This window comes from Oncorhynchus gorbuscha, linkage group LG24, assembly GCF_021184085.1.
Source record: "Oncorhynchus gorbuscha isolate QuinsamMale2020 ecotype Even-year linkage group LG24, OgorEven_v1.0, whole genome shotgun sequence".
Lineage (NCBI taxonomy): Eukaryota > Metazoa > Chordata > Actinopteri > Salmoniformes > Salmonidae > Oncorhynchus > Oncorhynchus gorbuscha.
Window position 1 is genome coordinate 39,971,390 of NC_060196.1, and position 14,062 is coordinate 39,985,451.

The 14,062-nt window shown below is 44.8% G+C and overlaps 1 protein-coding gene across 1 annotated transcript in view; it reads left to right on the top strand.

The window, feature by feature from the left end:
• LOC124012976 (leucine-rich repeat-containing protein 3B-like) overlaps positions 1–13,511 on the top strand; it is a 23,252-nt gene extending 9,741 nt beyond the window's left edge. Inside the window, exon 2 of the mRNA XM_046327075.1 lies at positions 9,547–13,511. Coding sequence (XP_046183031.1) covers positions 9,746–10,567 — 822 coding nt within the window. The 5' untranslated portion in view covers positions 9,547–9,745 and the 3' untranslated portion in view covers positions 10,568–13,511. The remainder of the gene's footprint in view (positions 1–9,546) is intronic.
• Positions 13,512–14,062: the final 551 nt, after the last annotated feature.

Consider the following 14,062-nt stretch of genomic DNA (forward strand, 5'->3'; position numbering starts at 1 on the left):
AATTGATCATATGCCTTAAGTGGATATATTTTTCACGATCTTATCCTGTTCGAGCTCGGTAATTAATGTTTTTATCAACACCTCAGGGAGATCTGACAGACACATGTTAGCAGTGCTTAATATGAGCCGGATCCTTCTGTGTCATCATCCTACATCCACACTGATTCCAGACCTTCTCATAGAGGTTATGGGGAGGCCGGTGGAGTAAGTAACTGATCTTGACACAGGTCTGGGTAGTGGTGGTCAACTAGTGAAGAGGTCCCTACGTAATCACGTCACGTAGCCTAGGCTAGTTGTCTCCCTACTGAATTTGAAACATGGGAAAGACAAATAAAAAAAATGATTAAAAAAGGCAATCATGTTTGATGATTTTTTCAAGTCCAAAAATCCAGAGAAAGATGGCGAATCGAACCCAGAACGAGCCAGAGAACTGTCAGTTCCGGAGGAGAGGAGTGAGGGGCAAACTGTTCCTGATGGTGATGCCTGAGCTAGCAGCGTTGCTAATCCCGCCAGTTCAGCATCACAACCGGCACCTCCACTACCTAGTAGGCCTACTAGCGAGTGTGACTGAGCGGGAGAGGGAGACGGGGAGATGGGGGGGACAGTGCATCCCCCGACGAAGTGCTCGAAGCAGGTGCAATATGCAGTTCAAGAACAACAAACATATAACCAAGGGCTTGTCATGCAGAATTCAAAGCTGGGCTGTACAAAATGCAAAAAGGTAGGGAGCTTGAGTCTAGAAATGACTGGAGGGATTCAACTAGCTACTAAAAGAGAGGGTGGAATGTACAGTAACATCCTCTGCCTTTGACATGAAAACAATAACAAAGAGCCCTCAGAATTATTCTTTTTAGTTTTTAATATGCCTGAACCAAGGCGCATTTGGTGGCAGCAAGCCTTGTAGACGAGGCTAAAGAGGACACCCAGGTTATAGTTAACCCTCAAAATGAAAAAATAGACACTACAGCCAGAGTCTTCACAACAGCCTTAGAAGGAGGCTCAACATCACTGACACGGGCCTGCTCATGGCTTTGAGCAAGAAATTGACTGTCAAGGAGTTCAATTAACTTGACATGGGGAGAGTCATTGTGGGAGGTTTTGAAAACTAAAGTAGGAAAATTGTTTTCCTTTACAAACTTGTTCTGTACTGTGAAGGTAATCTGAACATGTGCTTCATATTATCACATAGGTAGAATGCCTATATGTGGGTTCTGCTGAGTCTACAGTAATGCATTTTATTTGAAGTTATATTCTGATATTGTGGTATTTGTTCTACTGCTACATTGATGTCTTGTGAGCCCCACATCTGACTATGTGTGCATTTGCATATTTATTTTATCTTTATTTAACTCGGCAAGTCAGTTAAGAACAAATTCAATGACAGCCTAGGAACAGTGGGTTAACTGCCTGTTCAACAGCAGAATGACAGATGTGTACTTTGTCAGCTCAGGGGTTTGAACTTGCAACCTTTTAGTTACTAGTCCAACACACTAACCACTAGGCTACCCTGCCACCCCACGGTGGGTGTTCTGCAGTGACGTCTAAAATGTTGCTGTACACCACGGTGGGTGTTCTGCAGTGACGTCTAAAATGTTGCTGTACACTGATTCTGACTTGTGTAAGGCCCGCAGTTACACTCATATATGTAGGCATACTGCAGTGATGTCTAAAATGTTGCTGTACACTGATTCTGACTTGTGTAAGTGATAGGTGCAGTGATGTCTAAAATGTTGCTGTACACTGATTCTGACTTGTGTAAGCCCCGCAGCTACACTCATATATGTAGGCATACTGCAGTGACGTCTAAAATGTTGCTGTACACTGATTCTGACTTGTGTAAGGCCCGCAGTTACACTCATATATGTAGGCATACTGCAGTGATGTCTAAAATGTTGCTGTACACTGATTCTGACTTGTGTAAGGCCCGCAGTTACACTCATATATGTAGGCATACTGCAGTGATGTCTAAAATGTTGCTGTACACTGATTCTGACTTGTGTAAGCCCCGCAGCTACACTCATATATGTAGGCATACTGCAGTGATGTCTAAAATGTTGCTGTACACTGCTTCTGATTTGTGTAAGCCCCGCAGCTACACTCATAATATAATAATAATAATAATATATGCCATTTAGCAGGCGCTTTTATAGCGACTTACAGTCATGTGTGCATACATTCTACGTATGGGTGGTCCCACTCATATATGTAGGCATACTGCAGTGACGTCTAAAATGTTGCTGTACACTGATTCTGACTTGTGTAAGGCCCTGCTTCTGATTTGTTACACTCATATATGTAGGCATACTGCAGTGATGTCTAAAATGTTGCTGTACACTGATTCTGACTTGTGTAAGGCCCTGACAGCTACACTCTAGGCATATAGTGATGTCTAAAATGTTGCTGGCATACTGCAGCTACACTCAGTACTGCAGTGACGTCTAAAATGTTGCTGTACACTGATTCTGACTTGTGTAAGGCCCGCAGCTACACTCATATATGTAGGCATACTGCAGTGACGTCTAAAATGCTTAGAATAAATCAGCACATACTGCAGTGACGTCTAAAATGCTTAGAATAAATCAGCACCTTGGAGAGTGCTGTCCGTTTAACCACCACAGACAGTAGGCTACATGGCTGTTTACTCTGTCTGCTGAGCTGCCACATTGTGTTAGTCACTTTATTTCTCAATGTGTTCCAGTACCTTAGAGCCCCCTGGGTAACCCCCCCTCTCGCGCTCACTATGTGTTTTCCGGGACCTCCCAATTTACAAATTAAGCACTGCATGTTAGCATGTGTTTATAAACATGATAGGCAGGATCTCGATATGGGGAAAGTTATGCGACAGAAAATAATTGCATAGCATTTTTATGATTGAATAGGGTTGTAATTGTACAGTTTGGTTAATGTAGAGTTCCTGTACTGTAAGTGAATTTCTTCCCTATGTGATGTTCTGCAGACAAAGATCTGTTATGAGAAGGTGACATTACAGTGTGACAGAGGGAGAATGAGGGGGGTTTGATGAAACCAGCCTGCTGCATTCCACTGTACTTAGCATTTATCAGATTGAGGCCCAAATAGCACCCTATTTCCTATGGACCCTAGTCAAAAGTAGTGCACTACATAGGGAATCGGGTGCCATTTGGAACCAATGTGGTGTTGTTATCCACAGTACACAAGCTTACAATAGAGTAGGTGTGTGTTTGTTTTTCTAACGATACCAATCATATGTCATGAATGGGAACATAAATAAACATTGCTTCGCTTTTCATATCTAACTGCCCATTACTGTGTACTTACTATATTTTCACTCTTACACAGATAATAAAATGTACATGTTTGACAGGTCCTCATTGTAAATAAAAATCTGTTCTTAATTTTTTTTTATTTATTTTTTAAATTTTATTTCACCTTTATTTAACCAGGTAGGCTAGTTGAGAACAGGTTCTCATTTGCAACTGCGACCTGGCCAAGACAAAGCATAGCAGTGTGAACAGAGTTACACATGGAGTAAACAATTAACAAGTCAATAACACAGTAGAAAAAAAGGGGAGTCTATAAACATTGTGTGCAAAAGGCATGAGGAGGTAGGCGAATAATTACAATTTTGCAGATTAACACTGGAGTGATAAATGATCAGATGGTCATGTACAGGTAGAGATATTGGTGTGCAAAAGAGCAGAAAAGTAAATAAATAAAAACAGTATGGGGATGAGGTAGGTAAAAATGGGTGGGCTATTTACCGATAGACTATGTACAGCTGCAGCGATCGGTTAGCTGCTCAGATAGCTGATGTTTGAAGTTGGTGAGGGAGATAAAAGTCTCCAACTTCAGAGATTTTTGCAATTCATTCCAGTCACAGGCAGCAGAGAACTGGAACGAAAGGCGGCCAAATGAGGTGTTGGCTTTAGGGATGATCAGTGAGATACACCTGCTGGAGCGCGTGCTACGGATGGGTGTTGCCATCGTGACCAGTGAACTGAGATAAGGCGGAGCTTTACCTAGCATGGACTTGTAGCTGACCTGGAGCCAGTGGGTCTGGCGACGAATATGCTTTCGAAGACCTTAGATAGGCAGGGCAGGATGGATATAGGTCTGTAACAGTTTGGGTCCAGGGTGTCTCCCCCTTTGAAGAGGGGGATGACTGCGGCAGCTTTCCAATCCTTGGGGATCTCAGATGCTATGAAAGAGAGGTTGAAAAGGCTGGTAATAGGGGTTGCGACAATGGCGTCGGATAGTTTCAGAAATAGAGGGTCCAGATTGTCAAGCCCAGCTGATTTGTACGGGTCCAGGTTTTGCAGCTCTTTCAGAACATCTGCTATCTGGATTTGGGTAAAGGAGAACCGGGAGAGGTTTGGGCAAGTAGCTGCGGGTGGGGGCGGAGCTGTTGGCCGAGGTTGGAGTAGCCAGGCAGAAGGCATGGCCAGCCGTTGAGAAATGCTTGTTGAAGTTTTCGATAATCATGGGTTTATCGGTGGTGACCGTGTTACCTAGCCTCAGTGCAGTGGGCAGCTGGGAGGAGGTGCTCTTGTTCTCCATGGACTTCACAGTGTCCCAGAACTTTTTGGAGTTGGAGCTACAGGATGCAAACTTCTGCCTGAAGAAGCTGGCCTTATCTTTCCTGACTGACTGCGTGTATTGGTTCCTGACATCCCTGAACAGTTGCATATCGCGGGGACTATTCGATGCTATTGCAGTCCGCCACAGGATGTTTTTGTGCTGGTCGAGGGCAGTCAGGTCTGGAGTGAACCAAGGACTATATCTGTTCTTAGTTCCTCATTTTTTGAACGGAACATGCTTATCTAAAATGGTGAGGAAGTTACTTTTAAAGAATGACCAGGCATCCTCAACTGACGGGATGAGGTCAATGTCCTTCCAGGATACCCGGGCCAGGTCAATTAGAAAGGCCTGCTCACAGAAGTGTTTTAGGGAGCGTTTGACAGTGATGAGGGGTGGTCGTTTGACTGCGGCTCCGTAGCGGATACAGGCAATGAGGCAGTGATCGCTGAGATCCTGGTTGAAGACAGCGGAAGTGTATTTGGAGGGCCAGTTGGTCAGGATGACGTCTATGAGGGTGCCCTTGTTTACAGATTTAGGGTTGTACCTGGTGGGTTCCTTGATGATTTGTGTGAGATTGAGGGCATCTAGCTTAGATTGTAGGACTGCCGGGGTGTTAAGCATATCCCAGTTTAGGTCACCTAACAGAACAAACTCTGAAGCTAGATGGGGGGCAATCAATTCACAAATGGTGTCCAGGGCACAGCTGGGAGCTGAGGGGGGTCGGTAAGCAGGCGGCAACAGTGAGAGACTTATTTCTGGAGAGTCATTTTCAAAATTAGTAGTTCGAACTGTTTGGGTATGGACCTGGAAAGTATGACATTACTTTGCAGGCTATCTCTGCAGTAGACTGCAACTCCTCCCCCTTTGGCAGTTCTATCTTGACGGAAAATGTTATAGTTGGGTATGGAAATCTCAGAATTTTTGGTGGCCTTCCTGAGCCAGGATTCAGACACGGCAAGGACATCAGGGTTAGCAGAGTGTGCTAAAGCAGTGAGTAAAACAAACTTAGGGAGGAGGCTTCTGATGTTGACATGCATGAAACCAGGGCTTTTTCGATCACAGAAGTCAACAAATGAGGGTGCCTGGGGACATGCAGGGCCTGGGTTTACCTCCACATCAACCGCGGAACAGAGGAGGAGTAGAATGAGGGTGGGCTAAAGGCTATCAAAACTGGTCGCCTCGAGCGTTGGGGACAGAGAATAAAAGGAGCAGATTTCTGGGCATGGTAGAATATATTCAGGGCATAATGCGCAGACAGGGGTATGGTGGGGTGTGGGTACAGTGGAGGTAAGCCCAGGCACTGGGTGATGATGAGAGAGGTTGTATCACTGGACATGCTGGTTGTAATGGGTGAGGTCACCGCATGTGTGGGAGGTGGGACAAAGGAGGTATCAGGGGTATGAAGAGTGGAACTAGGGGCTCCATTGTAAACTGTGACTGGTTAGGGAGGGTCGGATTAACTAAACACAGAGCCTGAGTCCGGCTGGGGCCGGCAGGTAAAACATAAACAAAGAATGGAGTACCGTGATTAATGGACAGTCCAGCATGCATCAGCTATGTAGCCAAGTGATCAGTGTCCAGGGGGCAGCGGTGGATGGGGCAGGGAAGCTGGACTGGCGAGTATTATCCAGGTTAAAAAATATAAAAAAATTAAACTCCCAGAGCGCTAAGAACCTTGGCGTGATCCTGGACAACACCCTGTCGTTCTCTGTAGCTCAGTTGGTAGAGCATGGCGCTTGTAACGCCAGGGCAGTGGGTTCGATCCCCGGGACCACCCATACGTAGAATGTATGCACACATGACTGTAAGTCGCTTTGGATAAAAGCGTCTGCTAAATGGCATATATTATTATTATATTATATTAACTAACATCAAGGCGGTGGCCCGTTCCTGTAGGTTCATGCTCTACAACATCCGCAGAGTACGACCCTGCCTCACACAGGAAGCGGCGCAGGTCCTAATCCAGGCACTTGTCATCTCCCGTCTGGATTACTGCAACTCTCTGTTGGCTGGGCTCCCTGCCTGTGTCATTAAACCCCTACAACTCATCCAGAACGCCGCAGCCCGTCTAGTGTTCAACCTTCCCAAGTTCTCTCACGTCACCCCGCTCCTCCGCTCTCTCCACTGGCTTCCAGTTGAAGCTCGCATCCGCTACAAGACCATGGTGCTTGCCTACGGAGCTGTGAGGGGAACGGCACCTCAGTACCTCCAGGCTCTGATCAGGCCCTACACCCAAATAAGGGCACTGCGTTCATCCACCTCTGGCCTGCTCGCCTCCCTACCACTGAGGAAGTACAGTTCCCGCTCAGCCCAGTCAAAACTGTTCGCTGCTCTGGCTCCCCAATGGTGGAACAAACTCCCTCACGACGCCAGGACAGCGGAGTCAATCACCACCTTCCGGAGACACCTGAAACCCCAGCTCTTTAAGGAATACCTAGGATAGGATAACGTAATCCTTCTCACCCCCCCTTAAAATATTTAGATGCACTATTGTAAAGTGGCTGTTCCACTGGATGTCATAAGGTGAATGCACCAATTTGTAAGTCGCTCTGGATAAGAGCGTCTGCTAAATGACTTAAATGTAAATGTAAATGTAAACTGGCTGGCTGTGCCAAAAAAAAGCCGCTAGCAGTGGCTAAAAATGACTAAACAGCTTGTAGCTAGTTGCTGGTTAGCTTCTGGAGGTAAAAAATAATAGCGATTCCGTATCACATTGGGTGAGGTAGGTTTCCGGAAGGTATAAACAAATTAAAAATCGAAAAGAGATTGAAAGTAAATATGGGTCCAGTGAGTGTTTGGGGTGCGGCGATTCAGACGGTTAGCAGGCCTGTGCTAACAAGCTAACAGTTAGTAGGTCGGGGCTAAACAAGGTAGCAGTTAGCGGACCGGGGCTAAACAAGGTAGCAGTTAGCGGACCGGGGCTAAACAAGCTAGCAGTTAGCAGGCCGAATTAGTAAGCAAGGAGATAGCAAGGGCTAGAAAGTTAGCCTTTGGGCGGCGTCGAGATGGGGTGACAGGAGCTCTGGCCGGTCTAGCTTCAAGCTAAGTGGGTGGAAACGCTAGCCAGGAGTAATCATCTGGGGTTGCGGTTAGCTAGTTAGCTAGTTGTGAAGATCCAGCTGAAAATGTTCCGTTTGCGGTGGGAATCCGGTGGGAATCCGGGGATAAAAAAATAATAGGTCCGTTATGCTCTGGTTAGAGTCGCGTTGTTCGAACTGGCAAGAGCTTTCCGAGCTAAAGGTTAGCTGATGACCGATTAGCTGAAGACCGCTAGCAATGGTTTGCTGACTGATAGCTGGTAGTGATAGCTGGTAGTTGGTTAGCTGGCGAGCTTCAGTTGAGGGGTTCCGGATCCGAAGTAAATATAAATACTTTAGAAAAAATAGCTACATTGGGTGAGGCGGGTTGCAGGAGAGTATTTAGAAGTTGAAGTTTGGCAAAATTATTTTTTCTTTTTTTTTACCCCTTTTTCTCCCCAATTTTGTGGTGTCCAATTGTTTAGTAGCTACTATCTTGTCTCATTGCTACAACTCCCATACGGGCTCGGGAGAGACGAAGGTTGAAAGTCATGCGTCCTCCGATACATAACCCAACCAAGCCGCACTGCTTCTTAACACAGCGCCATCCAACCCTGAAGCCAGCCGCTCCACCCGGGAGCCTCCACCAACCTTTTCTGTATGGATCTCACTTTGTGCAAGTGGGCATTGTCATGCTGAAACAGGAAAAGGCCTTCCCCAAACTGTTGCCTCAAAGTTGGAATAACAGAATCATCTAGAATGTCATTGTATGCTGCTGCATTAAGATTTCCCTTCACTGGAATTAAGAGGCCTGATCCATGAAAACAGCCACAGACCATTATTCCTCCTCCACCAAACTTTACAGTTAGCACTATGCATTCGGGCAGGTAGCATTCTCCTGGCATCAGCCAAACCCAGATTCGCCCATCGGACTGCCTGATGGTGATTCATTACTCCAGAGAACACGTTTCCACTGCTCCAGAGTCCAATGGCGATGAGCTTTACACCACTCCAGCCTGCACTTGACATTTCGCATGGTGATCTTAGGCTTGTGTGCGGCTGCTCGGCCATGGAAACCCATTTCATGAAGCTCCGGCTAAACAGTTCTTGTGCTGATGTTGCTTCCTGAGGCAGTTTGGAACTCGGTAGTGAGTGTTGCAACCGAGGACAGATGATTTTTACGCACTAAGCGCTTCAGCACTCTGCGTTCCCGTACGGTGAACTTTTTGTGGCCTGCCAATTTGTGGCTGAGTTGTCGTTGTTGCTCCTAGATGTTTCCACTTAACAATAACAGCACTTACAGTTGACCGGGGCAGCTCTAGCAGGGCAGAAATTTGGTGGCATCCTATGATGGTTGAAAGTCTATGAGCTCTTCAGTAAGGCCATTCTACTACCAATGGCTGTGTGCTCGATTGTATACTCCTGTCAGCAACGGGTGTGGCTGTAATAGCCTAATCCACTAATTTGAAGGGGTGTCCACATACTTTTGTATTTATAGTGTATATAAAGTGTAATATTGGGATGCAAACTCAAAATGTAATACATTTAAACTCTGACATGGTACAGGTGTCTTCTTTTTTTAGCCCCTAACCATGTGTGTGAGGTGTATACTTTTGTTTCAAAACAGTTTGTGTGACCCTGATTTAGCCCACTGCAGTAAAAGGTTATTACGGTGTTAAGGACAGTGATTCATCAAATGTAGATTAACCTTATCATGTAGCCTAGTATGCCATAAATATAACAAGTTGTGTAATATCGTTTATATCAAACGGAACTCGGTTATGATGAGATTATGATGATGTGAATATGACAGAGTGGTTTATTTTCACTTACACACCGTGGTGCTCCTGTTTTGTCTTTTTGATTTCAGCTAAAACCAAAAGTTCCACACTAAAAAAGTAGTTCAAAGAACTTACAGTACTTCATTAATCAGTTTTTATATTGTTTAATGCTTCTATCTGTTTTATTTCAGGTGTGATTACAGCATGAGTCCAACTGGTGACAGGCCCTGTTAGGCCTGAACAGACGGTGTGTGTTGGTGGAGGCTCATCAGTCTCCAGTATGGAGTGTTTGGTATGAGCCGTGGCCTGTCTGTAGCTTCTTCGGCCGGTCCAGTGGTGTGGTGGCCCTGTCTCTTGGCGGGATGCTGAGGGCTGGTGGTCCCCACCAGTATGACTCCCCTGGACATGTGGCTGTCCCGCTCCATTCCCATGTGCCTGCTTCTCCAGAGCCTGGTCCTCATGGCCCTGTGCTTCCCCTCCGCCTCCATGTGTCCCAAGGGATGTGTCTGCCAGCGGGCCCGACCCGATCCTGGCCTCCACCTCGGCCCGGGGCCCCTGGGGCTGCTCCTTGGCCTCAACGTCACCTGCACTGGGTCCCGGCTCAAAGAGATCCCCCCGGACCTGCCTCCAGACACCGCCGTGCTCCGCCTCGACCACAACCAGATCATGGCTGTCCCCGACCACGCCTTCCGGGGCCTAAGGCTGCTGCGGGAGCTCAATCTGTCCCACAACGCTGTGGAGACGCTGGGGGAGGGCGCCTTCAGTGGCGTGGAGGCCACACTGCAGGTCCTCGACCTCTCACACAACCGCATCACTAGTGTGCACAAGGATGCGTTCGCCAGGCTCAAAGCACGGGTCCTGGTGGACGACAACCCCTGGCACTGTGACTGCACGCTGCAGCAGGCACTGGGCGGCATGGCCCACAACCATGAGGCGGCTGCACGCGTCCTCTGCCGGAGCTCCGAGCTCCAGGAGCAGGAGGGACGCCATTTCCTGGCAGTGGACACAGACCTGTGTAACCTGGCCAAGAGGACCACAGACTACGCCATGCTGGTGACGATGTTCGGCTGGTTTGCCATGGTCATCTCCTACGTGGTGTATTACGTACGGCAGAACCAGGAGGATGCCCGGCGACACCTGGAGTACCTCAAGTCGCTCCCCAGCAAGCCTGTGAAGCCCAACGAGGTGGAGGACATCAGTACTGTGGTGTAACATGATATCATCACTACTGGACACTATAGGACATCAGTAGTCCGGTGTGACATCCCTATAGTGAGAACTGACTGTATACCATAGAATTAGATTGTCTAATTAGTTCTAGAATTAGAATGACTAATTGGTTCTAATTCTATGCATGAACAGCAGAAGTTCCGCCCTAAACCCGGAGATAGGACCCATATTTCTAGTGTTTACAACTGGTTCCAAATTTCAAGATGGATGTAACGTCTTCTGTTGTGAAAATGTTTTTATTTTGTCCTACCTGTGGTGTACTTTTAAAAAATCATGATAGATTAAACCTGGATCCTTGTATTTGAAGCTTCACACTCAATATGTGTAAATTACAAAAGTAAACATTGAGAAAACCCCATTTTTAAAAGAGGAGAAATGCTTTAAATGTTAGCGTTTGTCTGTTGGCATCAATCTAAAGTCAAGCATTTTGGAATGCACAGCGTACATGTCAGAATATAGACACCGGCAGTTAGTTCATATCAGAGTAGCAGAAAGGTATAGAATGTGGGTGTAACACAGGTGGCTTCATTGAGATCTGTTCTGAGATCTGTTCTGAGATCTGTTCTGAGATCGTTTAAAAAAAATCTGAATCTCAGGTTAAAATTTTGATAGGTTGATAAATCTTTTTTAGAGCAAAATCTGGAGAAATGGTTTGTTGGACTAAACTTTTGTAAGGTAATCTGAAGAGTGTTCTGTGTTTGTGCATCCAACTGCATACTTTGTTTAATTTTATTTGAACAAATAACGGGCCCCAAACATCAATCATGAAAATTACCTTAAATTTTCATATGTGAAATAATGGAATCAATGATTTGTTAAAATGACCACGACATCACAATGTTGAAAGACTACTGATGTGCTGTAAAAATACTACAAATTCCTTCATTCGCTTTGTCAAGTCCCTGTACTGTATGTTGTTGTTGTCTTGAAACGACAAACTTGATACATTGCATCTTAGTAGATTTGTGATGGTCAGATAACGTAACACAATGTTTTTTGGGGTAGATATCAAATGACCCACAAGAGACTCGGTAGATTCAAGTGATTTGTATGTGTGTCATGTGATTTACCAGTACACTAGTAGTGTCCAAGTTCTCATGTCCTGAGTCCGAACAAGCTTTTTGTGTTACATGTTAACACAACAACACCCCAAAACAATACTGTGCATTTGGTTTTTCTATAAAAAACAAACATTTGCTATGATTTTTTATGACTCAGTCTATGCTTCCTGAAATAGAATACATATTAATATTCTGAGGAATGTATCTCACACAAAGCTTCCTCTCTCAGCCAAAATGAAGATATAGTTGGTGTCCCAAATGCCAACCTATTCCTTACATAGTGCATAAAGCACTATGGATCCTGGTGGAAGTAATGCACTATGTCGGGAATAGATTGCGACACACCCTCAGCGTCACAAACCTGGCGATGGGAAGACTAATAATTTCAACACAAACATCCCCTTTCTATTCAACCTCATGCTGCGTTCAGAATGCAGATAGATGCATGCATCATTTACCTTGCCTTTAGAAACACTGTGTGTACAGTTATACCCCCAGCAAAGTGAGAAGAGCAAATTGCAGCTGTCATTCATTAAAATGGATTTCACTTCCATCACAGTGACAAGGGTTCACTAAAACATCCCACAGAGAACGAGATGGAGAGAGAGGGGAGGGGGAGGGCTGGTCAGAGAGGGAGAGAGAGGGAGCGAAAGCGAGAGATGAAGAGAGAGAAGAGATAAGTGAGGAAAGGAGTGATATGTGCAGGAAAGTGAGAGAATGAGAAAAGTAAAAGATTCTTTCCATATTCAATGCGGATAAAATGTATGTATTTTGAAAAGGAATGTTTACAAAGTTGAGTTTTTTCCCCCAGAGCTGCAAGGTGGTCAGTTCATTTGGGAGGATTTGATGATACAATGAGCACAGGTAGTTACAACAGGTAGTTACAACAGGCTGTTACAACAGGTAGTTACAACAGGTTGTTACAACAGGTAGTTACAACATGTAGTTATAACAGGCTGTTATAACAGGTAGTTACAACAGGCTGTTACAACAGGTAGTTACAACAGGTAGATAGACACACAAGTAGGCCTAGTCACATCAAACTAAATGCAAATAGGTACATTGTTGTTGTGTGTGAGAAGGAACTTGAAATCCCTTTAAATCGTTGCATTTGAATGTTGTGCTACTGTACAGCATTTTGCACTGTCTTGTCCTGTAGAGCGGAGGCCATGAGTTCATGCCTCATGGATTTGTAATGGGTTTAGGAGACTTTTTCTTTCAATACATGTACCGTACTGCAAATGAAGAAAGCACAGTGTAGCCAAGCCAAGGAGTCTGGAAGAATATTTAAGTGCCTGAAATTCTTATCTCACATTTTCTGTTTCTCATTTTAACCAAATTATTTCACATTCAGAGTCGGTTTCTGGACATGAAAGAAGAAAGCATAGCATTTCACAGACAAAGGTGTATGTGTTTTGGAATCCTTTCATGTCCAGGATAGTGTATATAGACCCAACACAAAGGAGAAATGAACTCTTTATTGTTTGCTTTGAAAGAGCTGATCGAAGTGAAATGTACTTTGATATCCTAGTTTTCCACTGTCTCACTCAAAAGACGTGAAAGTAACATAAAACACAGAGAATGTGGTTGTTGTCTTCCTTCTCTGCCTGTCAATTTACTTTTCTTTAGGGAAAAAAGCTGAAGCTTTGTGATAAAACTCAAGACCTAGCACTGATAAAACCATCCATACATTGTAAAGGCATGTCATAAATCGAAATAAAGGAAATATGGACACTCTCCTCGTGATTTATTGTCACTTAGCTTTGGATGGTCACCACCGTTCAAAAGTTTGGGGTCACTTAGAAAAGTCCTTGTTTTTGAAAGAAAAGCACATTTTCTGTCCATTAAAATAACATCAAATTGATCATACAGTGTAGACATTGTTATTGTTGTAAATTATTATTGTAGCTGGAAACGGCTGATTTTTTATGGAATATCTACATAGGCGTACAGAGGCCCATTATCAGCAACCATCACTCCTGTATTCCAATGGCACATTGTGTTAGCTAATCCAAGTTTATCATTTTAAAAGGCTAATTGATCTGTCACGTTCTGACCTTGGTTCTTTTGTTATGTCTTTGTTTTTAGTATGGTCAGGGCGTGAGTTGGGTGGGTTGTGTATGCTATTGTTTCTATAATTTGGGATTTCTGTGTTTGGCCTGGTATGGTTCTCAATCAGAGGCAGCTGTCAATTGTTGTCCCTGATTGAGAACCATACTTAGGTAACCTGGGTTCACATTTGAGTTGTGGGTGATTATTTTCTGTTCTGTGTTTTATGTATGCACCGTACAGGACTGTTTCGGTTTCATTTCGTTCTCTTTGTTGTTTTATTATTTCGTGTTCTGAGTTATAAATAAATATAATGAACACTCACCACGCTGCGCATTGGTCCCCCGATCCTCCCTACTACTCCTCC